The 23956-nt window shown below is 43.5% G+C and overlaps 1 protein-coding gene across 2 annotated transcripts in view; it reads left to right on the forward strand.

Moving 5' to 3' along the window:
* CFAP251 (cilia and flagella associated protein 251) overlaps nt 1–23956 on the forward strand; it is a 2280288-nt gene that overhangs the window by 1602291 nt on the left and 654041 nt on the right. For both annotated transcript variants that reach the window (XM_044068613.1, XM_044068614.1), the window contains one exon: nt 14686–14837. In XM_044068613.1, the coding sequence (XP_043924548.1) occupies nt 14686–14837 (152 nt within the window). The remainder of the gene's footprint in view (nt 1–14685; nt 14838–23956) is intronic.

A 23956-nucleotide genomic window follows, 5' to 3' on the forward strand; every position in this document is an offset into this window, starting at 1 on the left:
CTCCGCTACATGACTTAAACTGATCTTTAAAGAACTGACTACTGATTGCACTGTTTAACTACATTTTGAATAAGTCAATGTTTGCTTCATCTTACCTGAAGTAGAATATGACAGTTATGGAACTGACTCTACTGTATGTTAAATCAGAGCTAGATCCAGCACTAGGTGATGTAAGCAGTTGCCTAGTGCCTGTGTTGGCTGGGAGCCCTCTTCCCTTATAAAAATTTTTTAAAAATCCCTTCCGTATAAAAAAAAAAAAAAAATCCCCTTCTGTAATGAAAAACATCCCTAGATTCTCCCTCACAGAACTTGTGGAAGTATGGTATGTCATGTCAGCAGTAGAGAAAGGCAACCTCAGAAACCTTAGTGTTACGTCTGCAAGTAACATGCATATACTTTGAAGAGATTTGAGTAGCAGACTAGCAGTACAGAATGAAAGGTTTTGAGTTTCCATACACGGGAGAGAAGAAACACAGTGGGGGAGTAGCAGCATTTATAAGAAAAGCTCCAGCAACAGAGAAGATTGCAGAGAAACATGTTTGTGTTGCAACATTCATTTGTTATCATGTGTGAAACAGCAACAGATTAATTCCAGAGGAAATAACTTGATGTGTGTATAATGCCCCAGTTAGGGGCACTGTCTAGCTGACTGACTTGCTGAGAGTAAAACCCTGAAAATTAATTACCTGTATAAAACAGACTTAAACCTCCACACCAACTGCAAGGTCTCCTTAAATTTTATTTTAATTTTTTTGTAAATCACTGAGCATTGCAGTCTGTCAAAGTCAGTTGCACAGTTTCTTAGTTTTATTGTTCATCGTGACAGTGGTGCAACAGATAGCACACTTGCTCTCGGTGGAGAAGGGTGTGGGTCTATTCCTACACCAGGTAGATTGACTGCTGATACTACAGTTCAGCATTAGGGAGGGGATGCTGCACTCCTGTGTGTGTTGTCCTTTAGATGAGATGCCCAGTAATTATAAGCCTGTTGTCTGTTTTCTGGCCATTCCCTATTAGATATCACCAGAACAGGCAATTTATTCTTCAAGGGCAGCAGGCACTGCATTTGTAGATGTTGTCGTTGTTGTATCTTTCGGCTTTTCCCGGTTAGGGGTTGCCACAGCAGAACTCCGGTCCACTAATGATTGGCAGTAGATTTTTACGTACCAAGTTGCCAGCTCTGACGCGCAACCTTCAATGAAGATACGCCCATTCACACATGTCTCCATACAGAAGACACTTTAGCTGAGAATTGAACAGGACAACGTCTTACAGTGAGACGACAACGCTACCACAGCACCACCACCACAGCTAGGCACTGCATTTGTAGATGAAGCACTGAAATGCAAAATTGTTAGCATGCTACAACCTCTGCATTAGTAATAGTTCTCTCTAATGTGGGATTATTTAAATGACTTTCGCTTATGTAGAGATTGTGCATATTGATTGATATTATTTGATTATAATGACAGCAGTTTGAGTGGCTTACGATTGAAACATTCTGAAATTGGTAGTTGTCATTGATTAGTACATTTGTTTCAATATTTACTGGAAAAATATTAAAAACTACAAATTTAAAACATACTAACAAGTGTTTCTGCATTTAATTGAATATAATTTAATTACAATCAGGATTATGAATCAAAAGAACATATGTATTTATGCACAGTCCTAATGGTTTGCAAACAGCCCAAAAATATACTTCACTCATTAGCACCTATGTGTTGTGGCATGTCATATGCCTAGAAGCGTACACATATTTTGCATTCCAGAGTATTTTCTGAAAAATAAACGTAAAAAAGTGTAAGATAAACTAATGTAAATATTCTTAAACTTTCATAAACAATTTATGAGATCTTGGAAACTCTACCACGTAAACATATATGGTTTTAATCAGACATAAGATATCATGTGATAACAAGAAACTTCTTTATGAGTGCATACTTATTGATATATTTACATAAATATGAAAATATTTGCTTAACTGTATAATTAACAATATAACACTGGATATCTGTAAAGATGTGCAACTTATAGTGCATATATCAAAGACAGTTTTCTTCAAGAATATCTAAGGTTTCACCCAATGGCTTGCAACAGTCACTTGTTTTTTGAAATGTTAGGTACATATGGAAATATTGTTTATTTTCATAATTACTAACAAACAGCTAGTGATATCTCAGGTTTAATGTGTTGTAAATGGACATTGACAGTAAATTTTCCTGTTTCCCTCCATGCATTTCACACTATACCCCTCAGTAGCATGTAGGGCTCTCGGCTATGAAATATGAACATAAATATGAAAATATAAATAAGTAACTTAATAATTCATTAATTTCTCTACTGAAGGACATCCTAGATTAACAATATTTGCACTTTCTAATACTGCCTCTCATTAATTGATAAGTCTTATCATTAAAGAAGCCAGACCCAAAAGAAAGGTCTTGATGCCATAAGGAGCTACGGGTGTGAACTGGAATTATACAAAAATGGTGTTATAGACTTGAGTGAGTTAATCTGCTACTGGCCAGATGCATTTTCTAGGAATGTGAGTTTCAGTGCAGTTTCAGTGAATGTCATTTTCAAGGTCAGAGAAATTTACTGTTGCACACTCAGTCTGTTTTCATTGTGAGACTGTATTGTTTTGTTTAGCAAATAGCTATCAATGTTTGTGCAATATAATTTTAAACAAATGTTTTAAATTAAACCAAATGTCTGTAATCATTGTGAAAGTAAAGAAAAAAATAGTATGTACACTGACAGATTTAAACAGTGCTTATGATAACTGGGAAAAATAGACAAGTAGGATACTGAATGGCTTCTGGGGGGTGGGAGTGCGCTGATCTATTACTCTGCCTAAATTGCATTTGACCATGATCCAGCTCTGAGTTAAATTGCAAGCATGACATCTAGCTAATCTGTTGCTGTGACTATTTGCTAATGATTCACATCCATTTACAAGGAAGGCACACACTACACTTGGCTAACCACTGTGAATGGTGCACTTACACCTGAAGGCATTTTTGACAGGATGTTATTGAGGTAAGTGACTTTTCATTGTGATGGAAAGGAATAGTAATTAACATGTGCTGGGATGAAACCCATGTGATCATATGAATTTTCTGACCAAATACAAAAAAAAATTATCTAAGTTTGGCTTCAGAAGGAAAAAAATAATGTTATGTAGTCCTATCTCACCTACATTCTTACCCGTGGGCTCGGAGCCGAATATCGGCTCCGACTCGGACGATTTTACTAGCTCAAAGTCTCTCATTGGCTGGGCTAAGAGGGTATCCCATGGTGCACTGCTCCATATCCCCAGATCTCGTTTGCCGCTTGTGTAGCTCGGACATGGCCTCGCTTGGCTGTGGCTAAGTACCTTCTTTTTTGCTATTTCTCTTTGAGAAAGTTATTAGTTCAGACCCAAAAGCTATTTTAATAGCTATTCTTGTTGCTGATTGCTAAAATTGTGTGTGTGTTTCAGTGCTTGAGTGTGTTAGTTGTTTTGATATCCCTAACTGTTCCAGTGGGCTAGGGCCATTTTAGTTAGAGGACGTAGTCCTCCCCTCTGTTGTTGGATAAACCTTTGGTCATTGTGTTTTTCCTGTGTAATCCCTAGAAGAACTGTTTCAGTTAGAGGTTCTTAGTGTGTGGCTAGTACTGTTTTCCTGGTGTGTCTAACTTGTGTGTGAACCGTTTCAGTTAGAGGTTCTCAGAGTGTGCTTAGTACAGTTTTTTTCTGGTGTTCTAAATTGTGTGGTTTTTCCCGGCCCTTTTTTGTAAGTTGCATCTAGGTGTTTCACTAACGTTAATTATAAAATGTCCAAGGATCAGAAGGAGCATAAGCCTTCTGGTTTTAAGAAATGTTCCAAATGTGGATATAAAATGTCCATCACGGATGGACACTCTGTGTGTGTCTACTGCCTCGGAGCCATCCATTTACAGGAGTTGTGTAGCTTTTGCCACGCGTTCAGTCCTAGGGTGCTCTAGGAGTGAAAAAATAAATTGATATTAAAGGGACTTATGAAACCGTCATTTGAGGAAGCTATAGATTCGGCTTCTAGTACTCAGTCAAAGTCTAAAGCTTCCAAGTCTAAGAAAAGGTCTCCGGCTCCATCTGCCACTTTGGAGCCTCCGGAGAAGATTACTGTTTTGGACTCTACCTCCTCGGCTCCACTGTCCTCAGGGCCGCAGGAGGTATCAGTGCTTACTGAATTGGCGTCGGCTCCCATTATTCTTGAACCCATTCGGAGCCAGTTGCCCAGTGTGAGGCATGGTTCACCAGACAAGAGATCCCAATCTCCATCGCTCTCCTCCAAATCCTCCAGGCTTTCTAATTTGGATGTTGATAGGGTAGTGCAGAGGCTCCTGCAGTCACCGGTGTTGGCCAAATTGTTCTCTGCTCCGACCCACTTGGCTCCGGAGACAGTTTCTATAATCGTTTCGATGATTCCTCCTCCGAGCACATCATTGTCATCGGAGCCGGTATGCTCCACTCCGAGTGATGTTCCTGTGCCAGCTCCGATACCCCCTTTGGGTCTATCGGTGCCGATATCGGCTCTGACCATGTCGGTTCCATCCACAGGGTTCGAGACTCGGGTCTCTTCGGTCGGGCCCGAGGGGATACTTCGGGACAGCTATTGGTTCGAGTCTCCCACTCGGTGCATCGGCTCGGGGGATCCCGGTCGTGGCCTCGGAGGCCGGTCTGTCCTTGGACTCGGGGGGACCTGCCTTTGAGGCCATGCGGAGCGAGCTGGCAAGATCGTCAGCTACATCACCCGGGTCAGTCATTCCATCCCCCACCACCCCGGAGAGAGCCTCTGACACTCACCTATCCATGGACAGTAGAGCGCCAGGCCCTAAGGATACCCCCATGAGTGGTCCCCAACTTTCTGAGGGTCTCCCAGAGTCAGTGCCTGAGGAGCCTCCTAGAAAGAAATTGTGCAAGAGGAAGCACATAGACTCACAGGATGAGTCTCTCACCTCCGATACTGACCTCAAGGAATCGGAAGGGTTCCCCAAGTCTTCCTCTGATGATGTTTCCTTTTCCGATATCCTGGAGATACTGAAACAAAGAGGAGGCTGGCCTTCCAAAACTCCTTCCGAGGAGGAGTCAGTATTCCTTATGGCTTTTGGTACTCAACCTTCTGCCTCCTGGGTGTCTCCACCCTTTGACGAACTTCTTGACCTCATTTGTCGAAGAGTGTGGGAAAACCCTGATTCTGTGGAGCCCGTACCCAGGCGTCCCAACAAATTCCTGTCCGCACCCCAGGGAAAAGAGTTTCTGTCAAAAGGAATCCCGGTAGGTGCCATGGTGGTGGCGGTAGCCACCCAGAAGGAAGTTGCAGAGTCTTCCTCATCGGTCCATCCTCCTAACAAGGAGACTAGGACCATGGACCGGTATGGGAAGCATACCCTATCTTCAGCAATCTTCACTTTACGGTCGCTGAATTACTTGTCTCACTTCACTCGGCTCCAGAGAGATCTCCTCAAAGAACTGGGAAATACTCTTGCGGGTAACATACCTGAGGCGGTGGCTCAGACGGTTAATGCACAGGTTTCTACCCTCAACTCCATTGCTAACTCATCCATGCGGCTCATTTCGTATGCGCCAAGGGAGCGAGTAGGGCGGCGAGCTCAGGGGATGCCCTTAGAAGGCAAGCCTGGCTGCGCCTGTGTCACTTCGCGAAGGCCTTCAAGTCTTCCTTCACTGACGCCCCATTTGACGGTTCCTCCTTGTTTGGGACCAAAGTGAAAGACACCCTCATCAGGTGCGAGCAAGAAGGAAAGACCCTGTCTGCCGTAGGGGTCCGTTTTTCCCTTCCTTCTAGGCCTTATCCCAAGGTCTAGCGGGGGGGTGTGGTTCAAGAAATCACAGAGGTTTTTTTCCTGCCGCACAAGGTGAACCCCCCTCCTGAGGCAGGGGAGGGGGGGGTTACTCAGAGAGACGTCGCCCCAGAGGCAGAGGGGGCCCCCGCAATTCGGGAGACCTCGACTCCTTCCGTGGCTCTCCATACTCTCATTCCTGAGGGTGTGCCCGACTGTGCTTATCCGGAGCCAGTCAGGGGTCGAATTTCCTTATATCCAGAAGCCTGGGAGAGCATCACCCAGGACCGATGGGTACTAAGGATAATTTCCGGAGGTTACCTCATCCCATTCTCTTCAGTACCTCCGCTAATAAGAAAAATCACAGATGCTCCACCCAGTAAAAGGGATCAAGCAGCCTCAGAGGTCTCTCAGCTGCTAGAAAAAGGAGCCATCCAACCAGTCCCCTCAGACCAAATCGGATTAGGGACTTACTCAAGATTCCTTTTGGTGCCGAAAAGAACAGGGGACCTGAGACCCATACTAGATGTCAGTCAACTCAACAATTATGTACACAAGTCCAAGTTCCATATGGTCACTCTACAATCGATTCTCCCATTGTTGGGAGAGGAAGTATGGATGTGCTCCATCGATCTCAAGGATGCTTATTACCATGTCAAAATGGACAAAGCATCCAGGAGTCACCTACGCTTCTGGCTGGGAGCCAGTCACTTCCAGTTTCAAGCCCTGCCCTTTAGTCTCACCACAGCCCCCAGGGTGTTCACCAAATGTATGGCAGTGGTGACGGTTCACTTGAGACATCACGGATTCCAGGTGTTTCCGTACCTGGACGACTGGCTCCTTACCACCCCCACCAGGCATCAACTAGTTCAGACCAGGGACGCTACCATCAGTCTATGTCACCAATTGGGCATAACGATAAACTGGGAAAAATCTGCCTTATTGCCCTCACAGCATGTCACCTTTATAGGAAAAGAGTTGGACACCATTCGAATGCAAGCATTCTTACCACAGGAAAGGATCATGGTATTGCAACGACAAATTCATATACTGATGCCCCTGAGACAAGCGAAGGCAAGACTGGTTCTACAACTCCTAGGGACCATGGCGGTGATTATCATGTTAGTCCCTTTAGCGAGATTACACATGAGACTTCTTCAATGGCTCCTCTTTATCCAGTGGTCTCTCCAAAGACTCCCACTATCTCATCCCATCTTAATCACAGACAGGTGCAAGCAGGACCTCTGTTTGTGGCTGTGCACCAACAATTTGAACGGAGGAAAGCCCTTCGTTTCCCCCGTCCCTGTTGCCACGGTGACCACAGACGCCTCCCAGATGGGGGGGGGGGGGGGGCATCATCTCGGCAGGACAGTCCAAGGCACGTGGCAAGAACACGAGATACATTTACATATAAATGTCCTGGAGATGAGAGCAGTGCTTCTTGAGTTGCAGGCACTTCAGGAAGTTCTTCCTCTAGGGACTATTGTGATACACTCAGACAACATGTCAGTAGTGTGGTATCTCAACAAGCAAGGGGGAAACACGGTCTTACCCCCTATGCAGAGAGGCTGTGCGAGTGTGGAATTGGGCAATAGCTTCCCAACTGTTTCTGGTGGCAACGCACATTCTGGGGAAGTCAAACGTAATAGCGGACAGGCTAAGCAAAGCAATACTTATGCCTTACAAGTGGTCCCTGAATCGCCTGGTTGCAGAGCGAATCTTCAGCAGATGGGGTCAGCCTTGCTGCGACCTTTTTGCCAGCCCTCTCAATGCAAAATGCAGCAACTACTTCACCCTGATCCCCCCACAGGGGGAATCACCCAGGGACGCTCTGGTTCACAATTGGCCCTCTGGTCTGCTTTATGCTTTCCCTCCGTTTCCCCTGCTCTCAAGGGTGATTCAGAAAGCGCAATCCTTGGGAAGCAGAATGATTCTGATTGCCCCACACTTGGCTTGTCAAGTATGGTTCCCCTTTCTTCAACCATACGTTGTGGACACTCCTTGGATTCCTGACCCTCTACCAGATTTACTGACACGCATGTCGGGACAGTTCCACCCCTCTCTGAGGACACTCCGGTTGACAGCCTGGCTACTCCACTTCCATCGCTAGTCAGACATCAACATTTTTCACCAGAAGTGGTCCATATATTATCGTCCTCCCATAAGCCATCCACTAGAAAGATTTACTCTAGCAAATGGAAAAGGTTCTCCATCTGGGCTCATATTAGAGGTATTGATCCTTACATAGCTCCAATAGATTCAGTTCTGGAGTTCTTGTCAATGCTGTTCTATCAGGGGTCTGCATCAGCCACCATCAAAGTTCAGCTGGCGGCGATATCTAATTTCCACATAGTAAATGAACCTAGTCTTATGGCACACAGACTATGCAAAGCATTCCTTAAAGGTACCCTGTTGCTTCGTCCCCCAGTGTCCGAACCCGTCATGCCCTGGGATCTCAGTTTTGTTCTTCAAGCCCTTACTCTGCCACCATTTGAACCTGCGGCTACCTGTGAACTAAAATTCTTAACATGGAAAACAGCATTCTTAATAGCAATCACTTCATCACGGCGGGTCTCGGAAACTCAAGACCTATCCATCAAACCCCCATATTTAATCTTTCACAAAGCTAGGGTCTCTCTTAGACCAAACCCCTCTTCCTTCCTAAATTGGCTTTCGTGTCTAACATGAATCAGTCCATTGAGCTGCCGGTGTTCTTCCCCCACTTCTCTAACAAGGCAGAATTTAGATTTCACCAACTGGATGTACGTAGACAGTTACGCTTCTATCTACACCAGACAAAAGATATCTGGAAGTCTGACCAACTCTGTCTCCTTTTCGGAAAACCGATTGGGTTCTCCGGTATCCAAGGTTACGCTGTCTAGATGGATAGCCAGTTGTATCTCTTTCATCTATTAGGCAGGAGATGAAAATTTGCCATTTCCAGTCAAGGCACATTCTGCGCGGGCTGTTTCCACATCCACAGTCTATCAAGCTAGATTGTCAATGGATGATATATGTGCTGCAGCTACCTGGGCTTCTCCTCACACCTTTGTTTCTCATTACAAATTGGACCTGGTCTCCAGGGGCCGATCTTCCTTTGGCTCCACAGTTCTCAGGAGTATTTTCCTATGAGCCACCCAGGATGTAGGTGCTAGGGATGCTGTCCCACGGGTAAGGATGTAGGCGAGATAGGACTACATAACATCAAGAAGTTATGTACTCACCATAACGTTTGATGTATGTAGTCCATCTCACCTCTCATTCTTACTTACCCTCCCACCTTCCCCCTGCCTGGAGGATTTGGAGTATAGGTTGTCACCTGCAGAGTCCCTTTGATTAGTGATTGTTTATATGGATGTGAGGTTTGTATGAAGTACATATGTTGTTTCGCAGCAAACTAGATCTGGGGATATGGAGCAGTGCACCATGGGATACCCTCTTAGCCCAGCCAATGAGAGACTTTGAGCTAGTAAAATCGGCCGAGTCGGAGCTGATTTTCGGCGCCGAACACACGGGTAAGAATGTGAGGTGAGATGGACTACATACATCGAACGTTATGGTAAGTACATAACTTCTTGATTTTAAACCAGCATTTTTCATAGGGGGGTACAACCCCCCCCCCCCCATGAGAAGCCTCTCTTCTTAGGTACCCCTGCTGTTAAACTGTGTTATTCCTGAAACTTGGAAGTAAGGAGACTCCCCTCTCTGCAGTGAGCCTTCTGGTCAAATTGTGTAGTTTTGACATTGCACAGTCTGTGACTCAGCCAAACTGTCTCATGTCAGCCATTTCTTGTGTAATGCTGATCCCTGATAAAGTCCTGTAACTTCCATGAATATGTGTGTTACCTCTTGAAACAGACCTCCAGTTTTAGTGAGATTGTGTAATTAATACAGTGCTTAAGCAAAGCAAATTTACATGCATTTTCTAAGTGTAAAATAATTTTGTAAAGATAAAATAAGTAGAATGAAATTATTTGTTTGAAAAACTGTATTTGGAAACTGGAGAAATGAAAGGAGATATTTTAGGAAGGGAGTGAAGACAATGCTGTAGTGGAACTGTAACTGTTGTATATGCTTTCTGGCTTCTTAACCAGAAAAGGTATCAAACTATTTAAATTGGGAACGACTTCAGCAAAGAACATCACACACACACATGTGCTCTCTCTAACTGATATTTACTGCTTCTGTGGGAATGATGATAGTTTAGTTATAATGGTGCAGATCTTAAGAAGAAAAAAGAAATGTTAATGTGTACTGTCATCTTCTTTATGGCATCATTTGTGCATTATTGATTAACTTGAGATCTTATTTTCACAAATTTCTGTGAAGCTGGAAACCTCATTTTATACTTTCTTAACTTGGTTATCAGTTTTCCACCCCACTGTGTAATTTTTATACTATCACACTAATTTTAGTAACCTTATGCTAACTTTATTTCTTTGGCTTCTAGATTCTTATTACTCACCCCAACTCTATCTCCTTTTACTCCCTATCTTATTCTTTTCTTTTGCATTCTTACTTAATTTCTGTTACATATAACCTACTCCTATTCTTATCATAGGTTCATAGGTAGGTACTAGGCTATTGGCCCTAGGGCCTATATCAGTTAAGCCAAAAAGTTACCCTGGCTTTCGCCACCCAAGAAAATTATTTTCCTGTGCTCCTGTCAAGCAGAGCCACATACGTGATCCCCGGGGTGAATTTCCTGTTTCCCATCCAAGCATCAAGATTTTTCTTGAAGAGTGCTAATGAGGAGCTCTATTTGACATAGATAGGTAGTCTGTTCCAGAGTATGGGAAGTCTCTGGGACAGGAATCTATCCCTCCAGCATGTTCTGTTTAATGTGGTGACAAGGTTTAGGTCCCTAGAACATGTAGTATGGAGGGATTGGGATTTCTTTAAATGGAGCATGTCCAACAGCTCTGGGTTTGACATAGCTTTGTATGTTAGGCAGAGATCACCTCTGAGTAGGCGATATGTGACGGAGTAAAGCTGGAGTTTCTTGAGATGGACTGTGTAGGGCATCTGTTTGAGGCCAGTAATCCTTTTTGTGAGGTATTTCTGTGGCCTTTCCAGTTGTTGTAGATGTCTTGTGAGGTACATACCAAAAGGGGTGTTGTACTTTATAATGAGTCTAATGAGTGATGAGTAGAGGGGAACAATGACCTCTTTTTTTCTGGATGAGAAATCTTTTGTGATGAGGTGTGCCACGTAGAAAGATTTCCTGACTACTGTGGCGATGTGATTATCAAAGGAGAGACTACTGTCCACCTGTGTCCCATGGTCTCTTATCACACTTTCTGTGTTAAGTAGACTGCCGCCTGTGTGGCAGTTCATGGGTACAGAGTTTTTACCAAAGGGGATGACAATGCACTTTTTGGCATTGAGCTTGAGGCGATGGCTTTGACACCAGGCATCTGTCTCAGTGAGACCCTTTTGTAGGATGCCGACATCGTTAGGAGTTTCGATTATGGCTCCTAGCTTGCAGTCATCTGCAAACTTAGTTAGCCAAAGAACTTCTGTGTTAGCCTGTACTTCAGAGAAGTAGATACCAAACAGGAGAGGACCCAGGATTGAACCCTGTGGTACTCTACTTGTCACTGGTCTGAAGTCTGATTTGGAGTCTACTTTCACAGTGTGGGTTCTGTCAGTAAGACAGTTGGCAACCCATCTTGTGACATAGGGATTTATACCTAGTTTAGTGAGTTTATCTATAATTTCAGAGTGGGAGATGGTGTTGAATGCCTTGGTGAGATCTAGATAGGCTGTGTGAACCACCTTACCCTAATCTATGGCTTTGGTGACTGCTTCAAGGAAGTCTGTCAGGTTTAAGAGACATGATCTGCGTTTTACAAACCCGAACTGTGTGAGGTCCAGAGTTTGGAGATTTCCAAAGTCTTTGTTTATGAGTTCCATGATGATATGTTCCATGGCCTTGCAGAACAGGCTCGTCAGGCTAATGGGGTGGTAGTTCCTGCGGTCTGTCATTTCTCCCCCTTTGTGGAGTGGGATAACCATCGTGGTGCGCCATTCAGTGGGCCCAAAGCCTGAGGTGAGGCTATGACTGAACATGGTACTTAGGTGGGGTGCCAGTTCATTCTATAGTTCATGTAGAAGGTAGCCTGGGATGTTGTTAGGTCCCATGGATGCTGTGTTCTTGGCTTTGGAGAGTGAGGTTTTTACCTGTGTCGCCGTGATTACAGGAACTTTGCATTCTTCCGTTATAGAGATGGGCCCTTTAGTGGGAGAGAGGGGGGTAAAGTTAGCACTGAACCTATCTGCCAGGATGTTGGCAATATCAGTTGGCTCTGCATGTTTAGTGCCATTGTGCAGTAACTCAGAGCAGATCTGAGTGTTGCCATCAAGATTCTTGACATAGCTATAGAATGCTTTGTGGTTGTCTTTAGAATCAGTGGTGATTTTGTTTTCATAACTAGCTTTGGATGATTTTATAAGGGATCTCAGCTTCTTACTGAGGTTGACAGGGAGTTCCTCCAATAATGGGATTTTACACTTTTTTTGCAACAGTTTCTTTCGTCTGTTGTAGAGTTTGTTTATGACAGAAGACCACCAGATTGGCTTCCTTTTTTTTTGGAGGATAGCATCTTGGTTCTGTTAGGGATAGCACGATCCTTGCACTCATGTAAGTGCTTATAAAGTGCATTTGTGTAGGATTCAGCAGTCATACCTCTATTGTCCACCTGCATGGGTGTCATGAAGTTTGCCACTTCTGTCTTAAGAAGAATGAAGTTGGCTTTGGAGAATTTTTTACGGTTGTTTCCCTAATGGGGGCAGGATGGGGATGTCTAGGGTGATTAGCTTGTGGTTGGATCTGACCAATGAGGAATTGACCTCTGGTGTGGAACACCGGTGGCCCATGTTGGTGATGACCAGGTCTAGGATATTGCTGCCCCTGGTGGGGGTGTGGATAAGTTGATTCAAGGCGTTGGAATGTATGAATTCCAGAAAACGTTGAGCAAAAGAGTTGGTACTTGAGTAGTTTTCCCAGTTAATAGTGGGGTAGTTGAAATCACCCATTATTAGGGTGTTGGGTTGTACCCTAATATTTTCCAGTATATCAAGAAAAGAGGAGTGGGTATGCTGGGACATGGTCTGGGGTCTGTAGCAAGCTACAATCTGGATTGCGGTCTTGCCCAGAGTTAGCTGAACTTGGATAATCTCGGATGCATTATGCTGAGCAACTAGCTTGGAGGTGTGGATATCCTTAATGAATATGGCCACGTCTCCACCTTTATTGTTTCGGTCTGGGTTAGGTGGCTGAAAGGTGTGGTATGAATTATAGCCTGGTAATGCAGGGGTGCTCTCTGGAGCTTTGAACCAGGTCTCTGTCACTGCACAGATGTCGATGTTCTCCATTTTAAGGAGTGCTTCGAGTGAGTGCATTTTGAGGTTTAGACTTATAGCATTGAGTAGCATTACCCTCAGATTTTGCATGCTTGTACCTGTTACGGTGGTGAATTTGCCATTTGAACCTTGCCTAAAAAGGCACTATAGGGTTGGCAAGAGGATTTGCCAGTATCCAGAATCCCAAAGGCGACAGGTGCAGGCTATCTCTGGCAAAGCATCGTGGTCTGTTGATCATGTCATCCCAGGCAGACAGATACTGGATTCCCTTAGAATGACAACAGAAGCTTAGTCAATTGTTGAAGTCAATCATTTTGTCCTTGTACTGTGGTATCATTCTGGGTGATGGCAGGATGCTACTCAGGGCTAGGGCTATACCTGCCTTGGCTACAAGATCGGTGAGCTCCTCCATGTCTCTTTTCATGTAGTCCAGGGAGGTATGTCTCAGGTCATTCACACCAACATGGACAATGACAGAGTCATATTTGTACTTGTTGTGGAGTGACCCGAGTGCATGCATTATGTGGCGGATCCTAGCACACATCAGGCAGCTGACAGTAACTTTCGCCTTGTTTAGCCTGGTGAGTGGAACATCAGTGTGCCTGACTATAGAGTCACCTATGACTAGAGTGTTGGGTACATTATGCCTTATGGGCTGTAGTTGAGTGGCACACCGAGTTTATGGGTTATGTGTCATTTGGGTCATGTTGGGGGGGAGTGGAGGTTGCTTACATTTCTGCTTTGGAGGTCTCGGTTGTTTGGGCAGATTTTTATTGAGAGCCTCCGTGAATGCGTGAATGTAGGCGTGTGTTTTGTGCTTCTATATGTGTGTTTTGGTGGTGTAGGTTTTGAGGGACTATGTTATGAGTGTGGTGTGGTGCAAGTGTTTACCTTCTCCTCTTGACTGTCTAGTCCAGTCTTCGGTGAAGAGAGCTTTCCTTCCAGTTTGGCTGTATAAGTGCATCTCTCACAGGTTGTAGTTTTGGGTGGTAGGAGGAGAAGGTTCTATGTGTACATGAGACAATTGCTGCATTGCCCCACATTCTGTAACAAATTCAGTTTTGCTGTTTTGCAAACATGGCAATTGAAGCAGTGTTTTTAACATTTTTGTAAAAATGTTTCAATAAACTGTAAATATTGTATGTATGAAAGTGTAGTCTTTTAATGAATTGTAATATGTATGTTATCTGCATTGACAACTTATTGTCTGTGTTGCTACTTTCAGCAAGTGAGTATTAGTTATTTTAACTAACTCCTGTATTGTCTGGAATAGTTTGAGTAAGGTGCTTTTCCCCCTAGACCTACTGTGAAAAGAGATTCAGAGCCCATTTGGACTTTCCTGGGTAACAAATGAAAATAAATAAATAAACAAATAAAACATTGGAAAGCAAAATTAACAATCTGTCTACCTAAAATAGTAATGGTGCTCTCTGTGGTATACAAGGGTATTTGGTGATGGACTGTGAAGCTGGACTTCTTTTTGTCTCATTTTAGGTACACTGCTTGGGGTTGGATTCACTGACGGAAGTGTTCAAATTCTGGAGAGCTTAACATTGAAAGATGAATGTGCTGAACCTTTTAGATATGCCAGTGCACCAATAACTCATATGAGCTTCTCCCATGATTCCCAGTATTTGGCTACAGCAGTAAGTAGATATAGACAGATGTAACAGTGATTTGCTTCATGTTGCTAATGAGCAGGATGTTTCTGTACAACCAAGTTTGTCATTCCCTCTTTGTTGTTCTAAATCAGAGTAGACTGCCTATATATTATTGGAAATTGGAATGTTGCATAAGCTACAGTAATAAGGGTAGCAGTCTCACGTAATCTGTCAGATGATTCCTCTGTAAAGTATGCTATTATCTGTAATAAAGAGATCCACATGGATGAGAGAAGCTAGGGATTAGCTAGCTATCACAATTGTGACCACAGGAAATGTTTGCACTGGGAAGGATCTGTAAAGTGTACTTTATTTTAGTTTTGCCCTTTGTATCTGATGTTATCCATGTCTTCATTCATGACCACAAGGTCTTGGATCTGACAGTGGATCCGAGCCGGCAATATTCAACAGATGGATCCAAGTCTCTGGCGTCTCTCTCTCCCATAATAACCTGCTGCTGCCTGATTCCCCAGATCTCATTTGCCATGCTTCCTGTGCAGACGTGTTTCTCTGGCTTTGGCTAGGTAAGTAAAAAGCTTTATTATATTTCTCAGTTTTGTAAGTTTTCTAGTGTAGGTTAGTCTAGTTTTATGATTTTATAGCTTTCTATAGAGTAGATTCCTCCACTCCCGTTAGTTTAGTTAGACTAGGTATGTCTGTGTCTGTGTGTGTGTGTGTGTGTGGGGGGGGGGGGGGGTCTTTGGCGCTCTTTTGATTTCTTTCAACTGTTAGGGCTTTTTCTTTGCTGTTCCTCCACAATTGGAGCAGACTGATCCCTGTGCCGGAGTGGTCAATTCCGGCTGCATTGGGTGGGGGTTCTGTTACCATTTGTTTGGACTGATCCCTTCCTTTCAGCACTTCAGCTTTTGATAGTGCCAGACTGGCATCATCTGTGGGTCGGGGGGCTCTTTCCAGCCACATTCCTCCTTTCTTGGGGACTTCTCCCTTGGATGTGGTGGACGGGCCCGCTTCCAGCCCCTCAGCCTGCTGGGTGGTAGAGAGGACCTTTTCCAGGTCTGGAGCTTCCAGTGTCGCATGTCCAGGTCCTTCCCAACTTCTCTCTACCTTGGCTGGTGAGGCCTCACATTCTGTTCCTCCTGCTCAAACCTTCAGGGGGTTCCTCCCCTCTGGGAGTCCCTGTCTCTTCCGAGTCTTCCACCGGAACCTCCAGTGGAGGAGGATCATCGTAACAGAATGTGCAAGAGGAGGCACTTGGACTCCCCCACAGAGTGTTTCACTGAGGATATGGACCTTGTAGAAGGAGAAGGCCAAGGTAGTGTAGTGGTTAGAGATGTGGCTTTACATGCAGGCATTCATGGTTTGAGTCCCAAGACAGGCAGCTTATTCTTTCATGGGAAGGTAGTGTTAAAATTATCAAAACATGCTGGAGGGATAGGTTCCTGACACAGAGACTCCCCAGACTCTGGAATAGACTACCCATACATGTCAAGCAGAGCGCCTCTTTGGCCCTCTTCAAAAGGAACCTTGATGATTGGATGGGAGATAGGAAATTCACCCTGGAGATCACATCAATCACCCTGCTAGACAGGGGTCCAGGGAAGTAAATACTGTGGGAAGAAATAGCTAGGGAATTGTTATGTCTAGGCTTGTATAGGCCCTAGGGCTGATAGCCTAGTACCAACTTATGTACCTATGAGAAGGGTCCCCTAGATCTCTGCCTCATGATGTCTCCTTTGAAGACATCCTTGAGCTCCTGAAACAAAAGGGCAAATGGTCTCCCAAACCCCCATCTTCAGAGGAGTCCATATTTTTGAAGGCTTTTGGGATGAACCTGTCTACCAACTGGGTGCCCCTGCCACTAATGAATTAGTGGGTCTAACTGCTAGCAGGGCCTGGAAGGAATTGGATATGGTAGAGCCTGTTCCAAAGAGGGCCAACAAATTCGTTAATCCACCTGTGAACCGTTTGTTCATCAGCAAAGGAGTACCAGTTGATGCCATTGTGGTTGCCACTGCCACAAAGATGGAATTAACATTGCAGAGCTCCATGGTCCATCCCTTGAACAGGGAGTCCCGGGCGATAGACCATTTTGGGAAGTGGGTGTACACCTCTGCTACCTTTGGACTGAGGGTGACTAACTATTTGGCACATTTCATCCACCTCCAAAGGGATCTGGTTCAAGATCTCTCCACCTCTCTTTATATTCTCCCTATATTTTCATGTATTTATATTTATACATTTTTGGTATCTTTTTATGAAATGCAGTTTCCTTTAAGTGCAATAATGATTCTGTTGGGATGTCATTTCCCACTTTTGATTTGATTGGTTAGGATGGTGGGTGTATTCTGACTTCTGCTTTTAAAATAACTGCTTTTCTTGTTTGGTACTTTGTCTGATGAAGTCTCCAATAGTTGATGATGAAAGCACTTATTTTATTGTATTTTTCTGCAAATAAAAAGTGACTACATCTTCTCCTTGTGCCTTGGATTTGTTTGCAACTGGTTTTGTGGTTCACGTCTGCCTGCCAGATTTTTTGTTTCCTGTGGTTTGTGGTTCTGGTCTATTTTCAGGAAAACTAAGAAGCCTTAATACCCAAAACTCTTTTGGCTGTTACGAAACAGGGTTTAACTTAACTTCTAATTTTGTTTGCTAAAGGCAAGAATGAGCTGAGAATCCTGTTTGCCATCTAGAGACTGTAATTATTCAATGAGCTGAACTTTATTAATACTTTTCTGTTTGTAAAATATGCTGAGAAAATCTCATTTATGCTGCTAATATTCCTTTTTTCCCTTCCAGTAAATACTCCATGGAGTTTTAACTTGTATATAGGGTGTGTATGTGTTTTATCTATATGTGTAGCTTCTGTGATACCCATGCACTGGCCCAGTAATCAAGGAACCTCAATCCTCACCACTAGCACCAGTGAGGGGTGGACACATATGGGGATAACACGTACACACACAGTATAACAAATACACACACAGTAAAGTACAATTTTCCTTAAGCCACACAGAGGTCACAGTCAGTCTGGGGCTGGTTTCTCCCTTTCTCTCCAGATCCCCAATAAGACTCCTCACTGGCACAGCTATAGGGTCCAGATCGCAGCCTGGTGTTCAAGCTAAAACCTCCAGCACCCTCTCTGTCAAACCAGTGCTTTGTGTTCCTGCCCAAGTAGCTGACACATCCTTTAAGATTTGATTTAGATGCAGACACTCCTGGGGAAGGCTGGCACAGGTTCTCCAGCTGTGCCCCCTTTCTGCCCAGACTATAAGGTAGAAATCACTGCCACCAACCACTGTTATCAGCTACTATAAGACCCTTCCCAAAGGGTGACCAGTCTCACTGTGTTATATTACTGTTATCCAAATATTAAGTGTGACTGAGCAGCAAGACTATTGGAGTGGCTTGCACAGTATCACCAAATACATGCAAGTACTCTAGAGCTTAAATTATCTCTACACAAAATAGCCACAGTTGAAAGGTTTAAAATATTTAATAATAAATAATAAAAGCATGAGACAAATCTCATCAATTCAACACAGTGCTAATCAAGAGTTCAGAGATCACAGGAAAATGCTTTAAAACAATATTGCAGGATAGTCTGACATAAATATAGAAAACAGCTAGAGTAATCTGGCTAAATTCATATATAACTAAGATAAGTACTAACTTCTAAATAAGTACTTCTATACAGAGCAAAGCAAGTGCTGGTGAGTTGTTGTCAGCTTCAGACAAAATCCAAAATGCTCCATCTTTCATTCTGAGAAAGTCTAAAATTGACAATACCCAGGACTGCTGAATCATTTCACATTACATCATTTTTATCACTTCTCCTATAGCTCCCAGGCTAACAGAAACTCAGAATTTACATTTCTCTGCAAGCTGCAGCTGGCCAGGAAACCACAGCAATAAAAGACACTTTTACATGTAAAACCAAATCAAGACAATATAAAGAATTTGCTAGCCCAGACTTCCTGTCTCCGAGTTTGAGATCAAACAGTCATAAAATGCTTTACTTATCACCTTTCTTCCAGCAGGGTGCACTGTGGTTACATTTTTGAAGCCCAGAACATAACATCATTTTCTTACATTTGTTACACAAGCCTGTGGATCCTATTAAAATTTACAATGTCATAGAAATATTTACAAAATTATATCTAGCTAGGCTGGCAGCCTTCATAGCTTCTATACCTTTAGTTGAAAAGTCCATTCATTGGGGTCCTGCATTTTGAATTCCCTTTTGTTGAATGTTGTAGGGCTGTGTGGTTTACTGTGAGATTGGAGAGTATTTCCCACTGACATGTGATCTTGGAGTTGGTATACGTATATATTAAAGCAAGGGTGTGGAGGACACAGCTGGGCTTGACCAACTGCAAAATGCAAAAACACTTGCTTTTGTGTTTGTTATTGAATTACATTCCATCAGTATGTTTTTTGATAGAATGTATCTCAACAACTTTTTGTTTGACAAAAGAAAATATACACATTCATAGATACACACACACATGCATGCATGTATATGCATATATAGGGAGTAAGATGTTATGAAATATAAAAATGCACTAGCTGTAATAAATATGTAATGTTATTAAATAAATACAGAAAAATCAGTGTCTTCCCAAAGAAATTGCATTGTAAGACAGCAGAGGTTAAGGTACCTGTAGGTATCATACAGCAGGGCATAGTCTGTCATAGAAAGAGGGTCTGAGCTTTTTAGTATCTGTCTGTGTTCATCATTCCCACTGCCTCAGTGGCATTTTGGATTATCTGCCAAGCTAGCCCAATACTAGTAAACTTTCAAAGGCTTGAACTCCCCTACCTATCTCTTCCTGTGACAGCTGGTTGACGGAGGATATCCTAAGAGGGAAGCCTTCAGCTGTGACAGGAAGTGAATGTTCAGTCTTTTTCTGCCATCCAGAGAAGAAAGTCCCCTGACTCTTCACAGGTTCAAGTGCTTTTTTTGCCCTGTCTTACTGCTCAGATAAGCCCCATTTAGGGACTCTCTTCCTCTCATTTTATTATTAGATTTATTATTCTATTTCTGCTTTTATGTTTATTTTTTAATTATATATTTATTTTAATATTTTGGTTCTGTCAGTGTTTACAATAATATGTGTGGGAATTTCTGCTTGTAGCAATTTTATTTGAGTTCTGTTTTTGACAACTGTTTGTTTTTTGTTTCTGAGGAAACATTCAGTATTTCTCTCAGAAGTGTTGTGTGTTTTGTTTAGACACTAGAGGCATGTCTACTGTTCTTAATCTGTTTTATTTTCTTTTGATAGAGCATTTACCTTTTCCCCCGTCCTCTGGGGCTGTTCCAGTACATGGTGCAGGTATGGAAGAACCAAACCCTTTAGGTGCAGGAGTAGTCCAGGGTAAGAGACCCCTTGCCAAACATATTATTCTATTCCTAGATATTTAATCTCGTTCTTAGGTAGGTACTAGACTATCGGCCCTAGGGCCTTTAGAAGCCTAGCCCAAAAGGTACCCTGGCTTTTGCCACCCAAGAAAATTAGTTTCCTGTGCCCCTGTTGAGCAGAGCCACAGAGGTGATCCCCAGGGTGAATTTCCTATTTCCCATCCAATCATCAAGATTTTTCTTGAAGAGTGCTAAAGAGGAGCTTTGTTTGATATAAATTAGTTTGGTCCAGAGTATGGGAAGTCTCTGGACAGGAATCTATCCCTCCAGCATGTTCTGTTTATTGTGGTGACAAGGTTTAGGTCCCTAGAGTGTGTAGCTCAGAGGGATTGGGATTTCTTTAAGTGGAGCATGTCCAACAGCTCTGGGTTTGACATAGCTTTGTATGTTAGGCAGAGATTGCCTCTGAGTAGGCGATATGCGACGGAGTAAAGCTGGGGTTTTTTGAGACGGTCTGCGCAGGGCATCTGTTTGAGGGCAGTAATCCTCTTTGTGAGGTATTTCTGCGGCCCTTCCAGTTCTTGTAGATATCTTGTGAGGTTCATAGGTTGGTACTAGGCTATCGGCCCTAGGGCCTGTACAAGCCTAGTCATAACAATTCCCTGGCTATTTCTTCCTACACTATTTACTTCCCTGGACCCCTGTCTAGCAGGGCGACTGACATGATCCCTGGGGTGAATTTCCTTTCTCTCATCCAGTCATCAAGGTTTCTTTTGAAGAGGACCAAAGAGGTGCTCTGCTTGACATGTATGGGCAGTCTATTCCAGAGTCTGGGGAGTCTCTGGGTCAGGAACCTATCCCTCCAGTATGTTTTGTTTATTGTGATGACAAGGTTCAGATCCCTGGAGCATGTGGCTCTGAGGAATTGGGATTTTTTTAAGTGTAGCATGTCCAGCAGCTCTGGGTTTGACATGGCCTTGTATGTTAAGTAGAGATCACCTCGGAGTAGACAATATGTGACAGAGTATAGCTGGAGTTTTTTAAGGCGGTCAGCATAAGGCATCTGCTTTAGGCCTGTGATTCTTTTAGTGAGGTATTTCTGCGGCCTTTCCAGTTGTTGCAGATGTCTTGAGAGGTACATACCAAATGGGACATTGTATTCTATAATAGGTCTAATGAGGGATGAGTACAGTGGGACAATGACCTCCTTTTTTCTGGATAAAAAGCCCTTAGTGATGAGGTGTGCCACATAGAAGTATTTCCTGACTGTTGTGGCGATGTGGTTATTGAAAGTGAGACCACTGTCCACCTGTGTCCCTAAGTCTTTTATCACACTTTTGGTGTTTAGTGTGCTGCCACCAATGTGGTAATTCATGGGTACTTGTTTTTTCCCAAAGGGGATAACTATACATTTCTTGGCATTGAGCTTGAGCCCATGGCTCTGGCACCAAGCATCTGTTTCTGTAAGGCTCTTTTGTAGAGTATCGACATCATTTGGGGATTCAATAATGGTTCCCAGTTTGCAGTCATCTGCAAACTTTGTTAGCCGGAGTCCCTTAGTGTTGGCCTGTACTTCAGAGAAGTAGATGCCAAACAAGAGAGGTCCCAGGACTGAACCCTGAGGTACTCCACTTGTCACTTGTCTGGAGCTGGATTTGGAGTCAACTACTTTTACAGTGTGGGTTCTGTCAGTAAGCCAGTTGGCAACCCATCGAGTGACGTAGGGATTAATGTCCAGCTTAGTAAGTTTATCTATGATTCCAGAGTGGGGGATAGTGTCAAAGGCCTTGGCATGGTCCAGATAGGCTGTGTGGACTGCCTTACCCTTACAGCTCTAGAGACTGATTCGAAGAAGTCAATCAGGTTCAGGAGACAAGATCGGCCCTTCATGAACCCAAACTGGGTGGGGTCCAGTGTTTTAAGATTGCCAATGTCTTTGTTTATAAGTTTCATGACAAAACATTCCATGGCCTTGCAGATCAAGCTCATCAGACTGATGGGGCAGTAGTTACCGGGATCCAAGGTGGATCCCCCCTTGTGGAGTGGGGTAACTGTAGCTGTGCACCACTCAGTGGGCATGAAGCCTGAGGTGAGGGTGTAATTAAACATGACACTTAGGTGAGGTGCCAGTTCATTTTGTAGTTCATGGAGTACACAGCCCGGGATGTCATCCGGTCCCATGGATGCTGTATTCTTAGCTTTGGAGAGTGCGTTTTTTACCTGTGTGGCCGTTATTACCGGAATTTAGCAATCTTCCGGTATTGAGATGGGCCATTTAGGGGCTGAAAGGGGGGTGAAGTTGGCAGTGAATCGATCTGCCAGGATATTGGCAATATCCTTGGGATCAGTATATTTAATGCTATTCTGTTGTAGCTCAGAGCAGATTTGAGCATTGCCATTTAGATTCTTGACATAGTTATAGAATGCCTTGTGGTTGTCTTTGGAGTCTTTGGCAATTTTATTTTCGTAACTAGCTTTGGAGGATTTTATGAGGGATCTCAGCTTCTTACTGAGGCTGGTAAGGGAGTTTTTTGCATCCTGGGATTTTCCTCTTTTCTGCAACAGTTTATTCCTTTTGTTGTAAAGTTTGTTTATGGCAGGGGACCACCAGATTGGCTTCCTTTTTTGGAGGAGAGCATCTTGGTTCTATTTGGGATGACACAATTCATGCATGAGTGGATGTGCTCGTGCAGTGCCTTAGTGTAGGACTCAGCAGTCGAACTTTCAGTTCCCGTCTGCATGGGTGTCATGAAGTTTGTAACTTCTGACTTGAGTAGCATGAAGTTGGCTTTGGAGAAGTTTTTTATGGAGGTTTCCTTACTGGGGGCTGGGGGTGGGATGTGGATGGTAAGGGTGATTAGCTTATGTTCTGACCTGACCAACAAGGGGGTGACCATAGGTGAGGAGCATCAATTTCCTATGTTGGATTTTACAAGAAAAAGAAACAGAAGCTTCATCATACGGCTGATGATTAGATTATAGCTGTTTGTAAGGCTGATGTGGTTTCCTTGGCCAAAAGTGTTCTGCAGACAGCTAATCCTGGTGGTTGTGTTCACATACCTGACTCTGATGCTGGTTTGGCTAGAGACCTTTCTCTTTTTTCAGAGAATGATGAAGAATCTGATTAGGACAATGGTGATTTCCTAGCTGACACTGAGTCCAGTCACTCTGATTCCTCAAAATGTGAACTTGAATGCAAGTCCAAACAATTGTTTGCTTTTTCTCTGATGATTGCTAGATGTAATGATGTTTTTGCTTGGAAGCAGTTGGGAGCTACCTTAGAGTTAGGTAGAGTATAGAACCTTAAAGAGGACCAGATGTCCAAATCTGTGGATACCCCCCCCCCCCCACGTGACTCTTACTAGCCTTGGAAGATGTTTATAAAGCTACCTGCAGAACACCAGTATCATTTCCAACAGTCCCTTAAAAGGCTCAGTAAAAATATAGGGTGGTCCTGGATATGATTGGTCTCATTTGAATGTTGACCCAGCTGCAGTCTCCCCTGCTGCCTGCACAAACAAAACCTTTATCTAATCCACCCCCCCCCCCCCACCCGATTAAGAAGGAAAATGGTTAAATCTTAAGGGCAAATGACATCTCCTTCTATTAATTTAGCCTTAAGAATTCTACATTTTCAAGGCTAGTGGTGGAAATGTGTTTTACAGTTTGAAATATTTTGCTGCATCCTTACCTGGAGAGTAGAATAACTTATGTGAGCAAAATTGTTTTTGATTTGACTCAGGTTTCGAAATATGCTTTGAGAGATGTGCTTGAATGTGCAGAT

The sequence above is a fragment of the Protopterus annectens genome, chromosome 4.part0 (genome assembly GCF_019279795.1).
Source record: "Protopterus annectens isolate FY-2018-M chromosome 4.part0, PAN1.0, whole genome shotgun sequence".
In the NCBI taxonomy this organism is placed as follows: Eukaryota; Metazoa; Chordata; order Ceratodontiformes; family Protopteridae; genus Protopterus; species Protopterus annectens.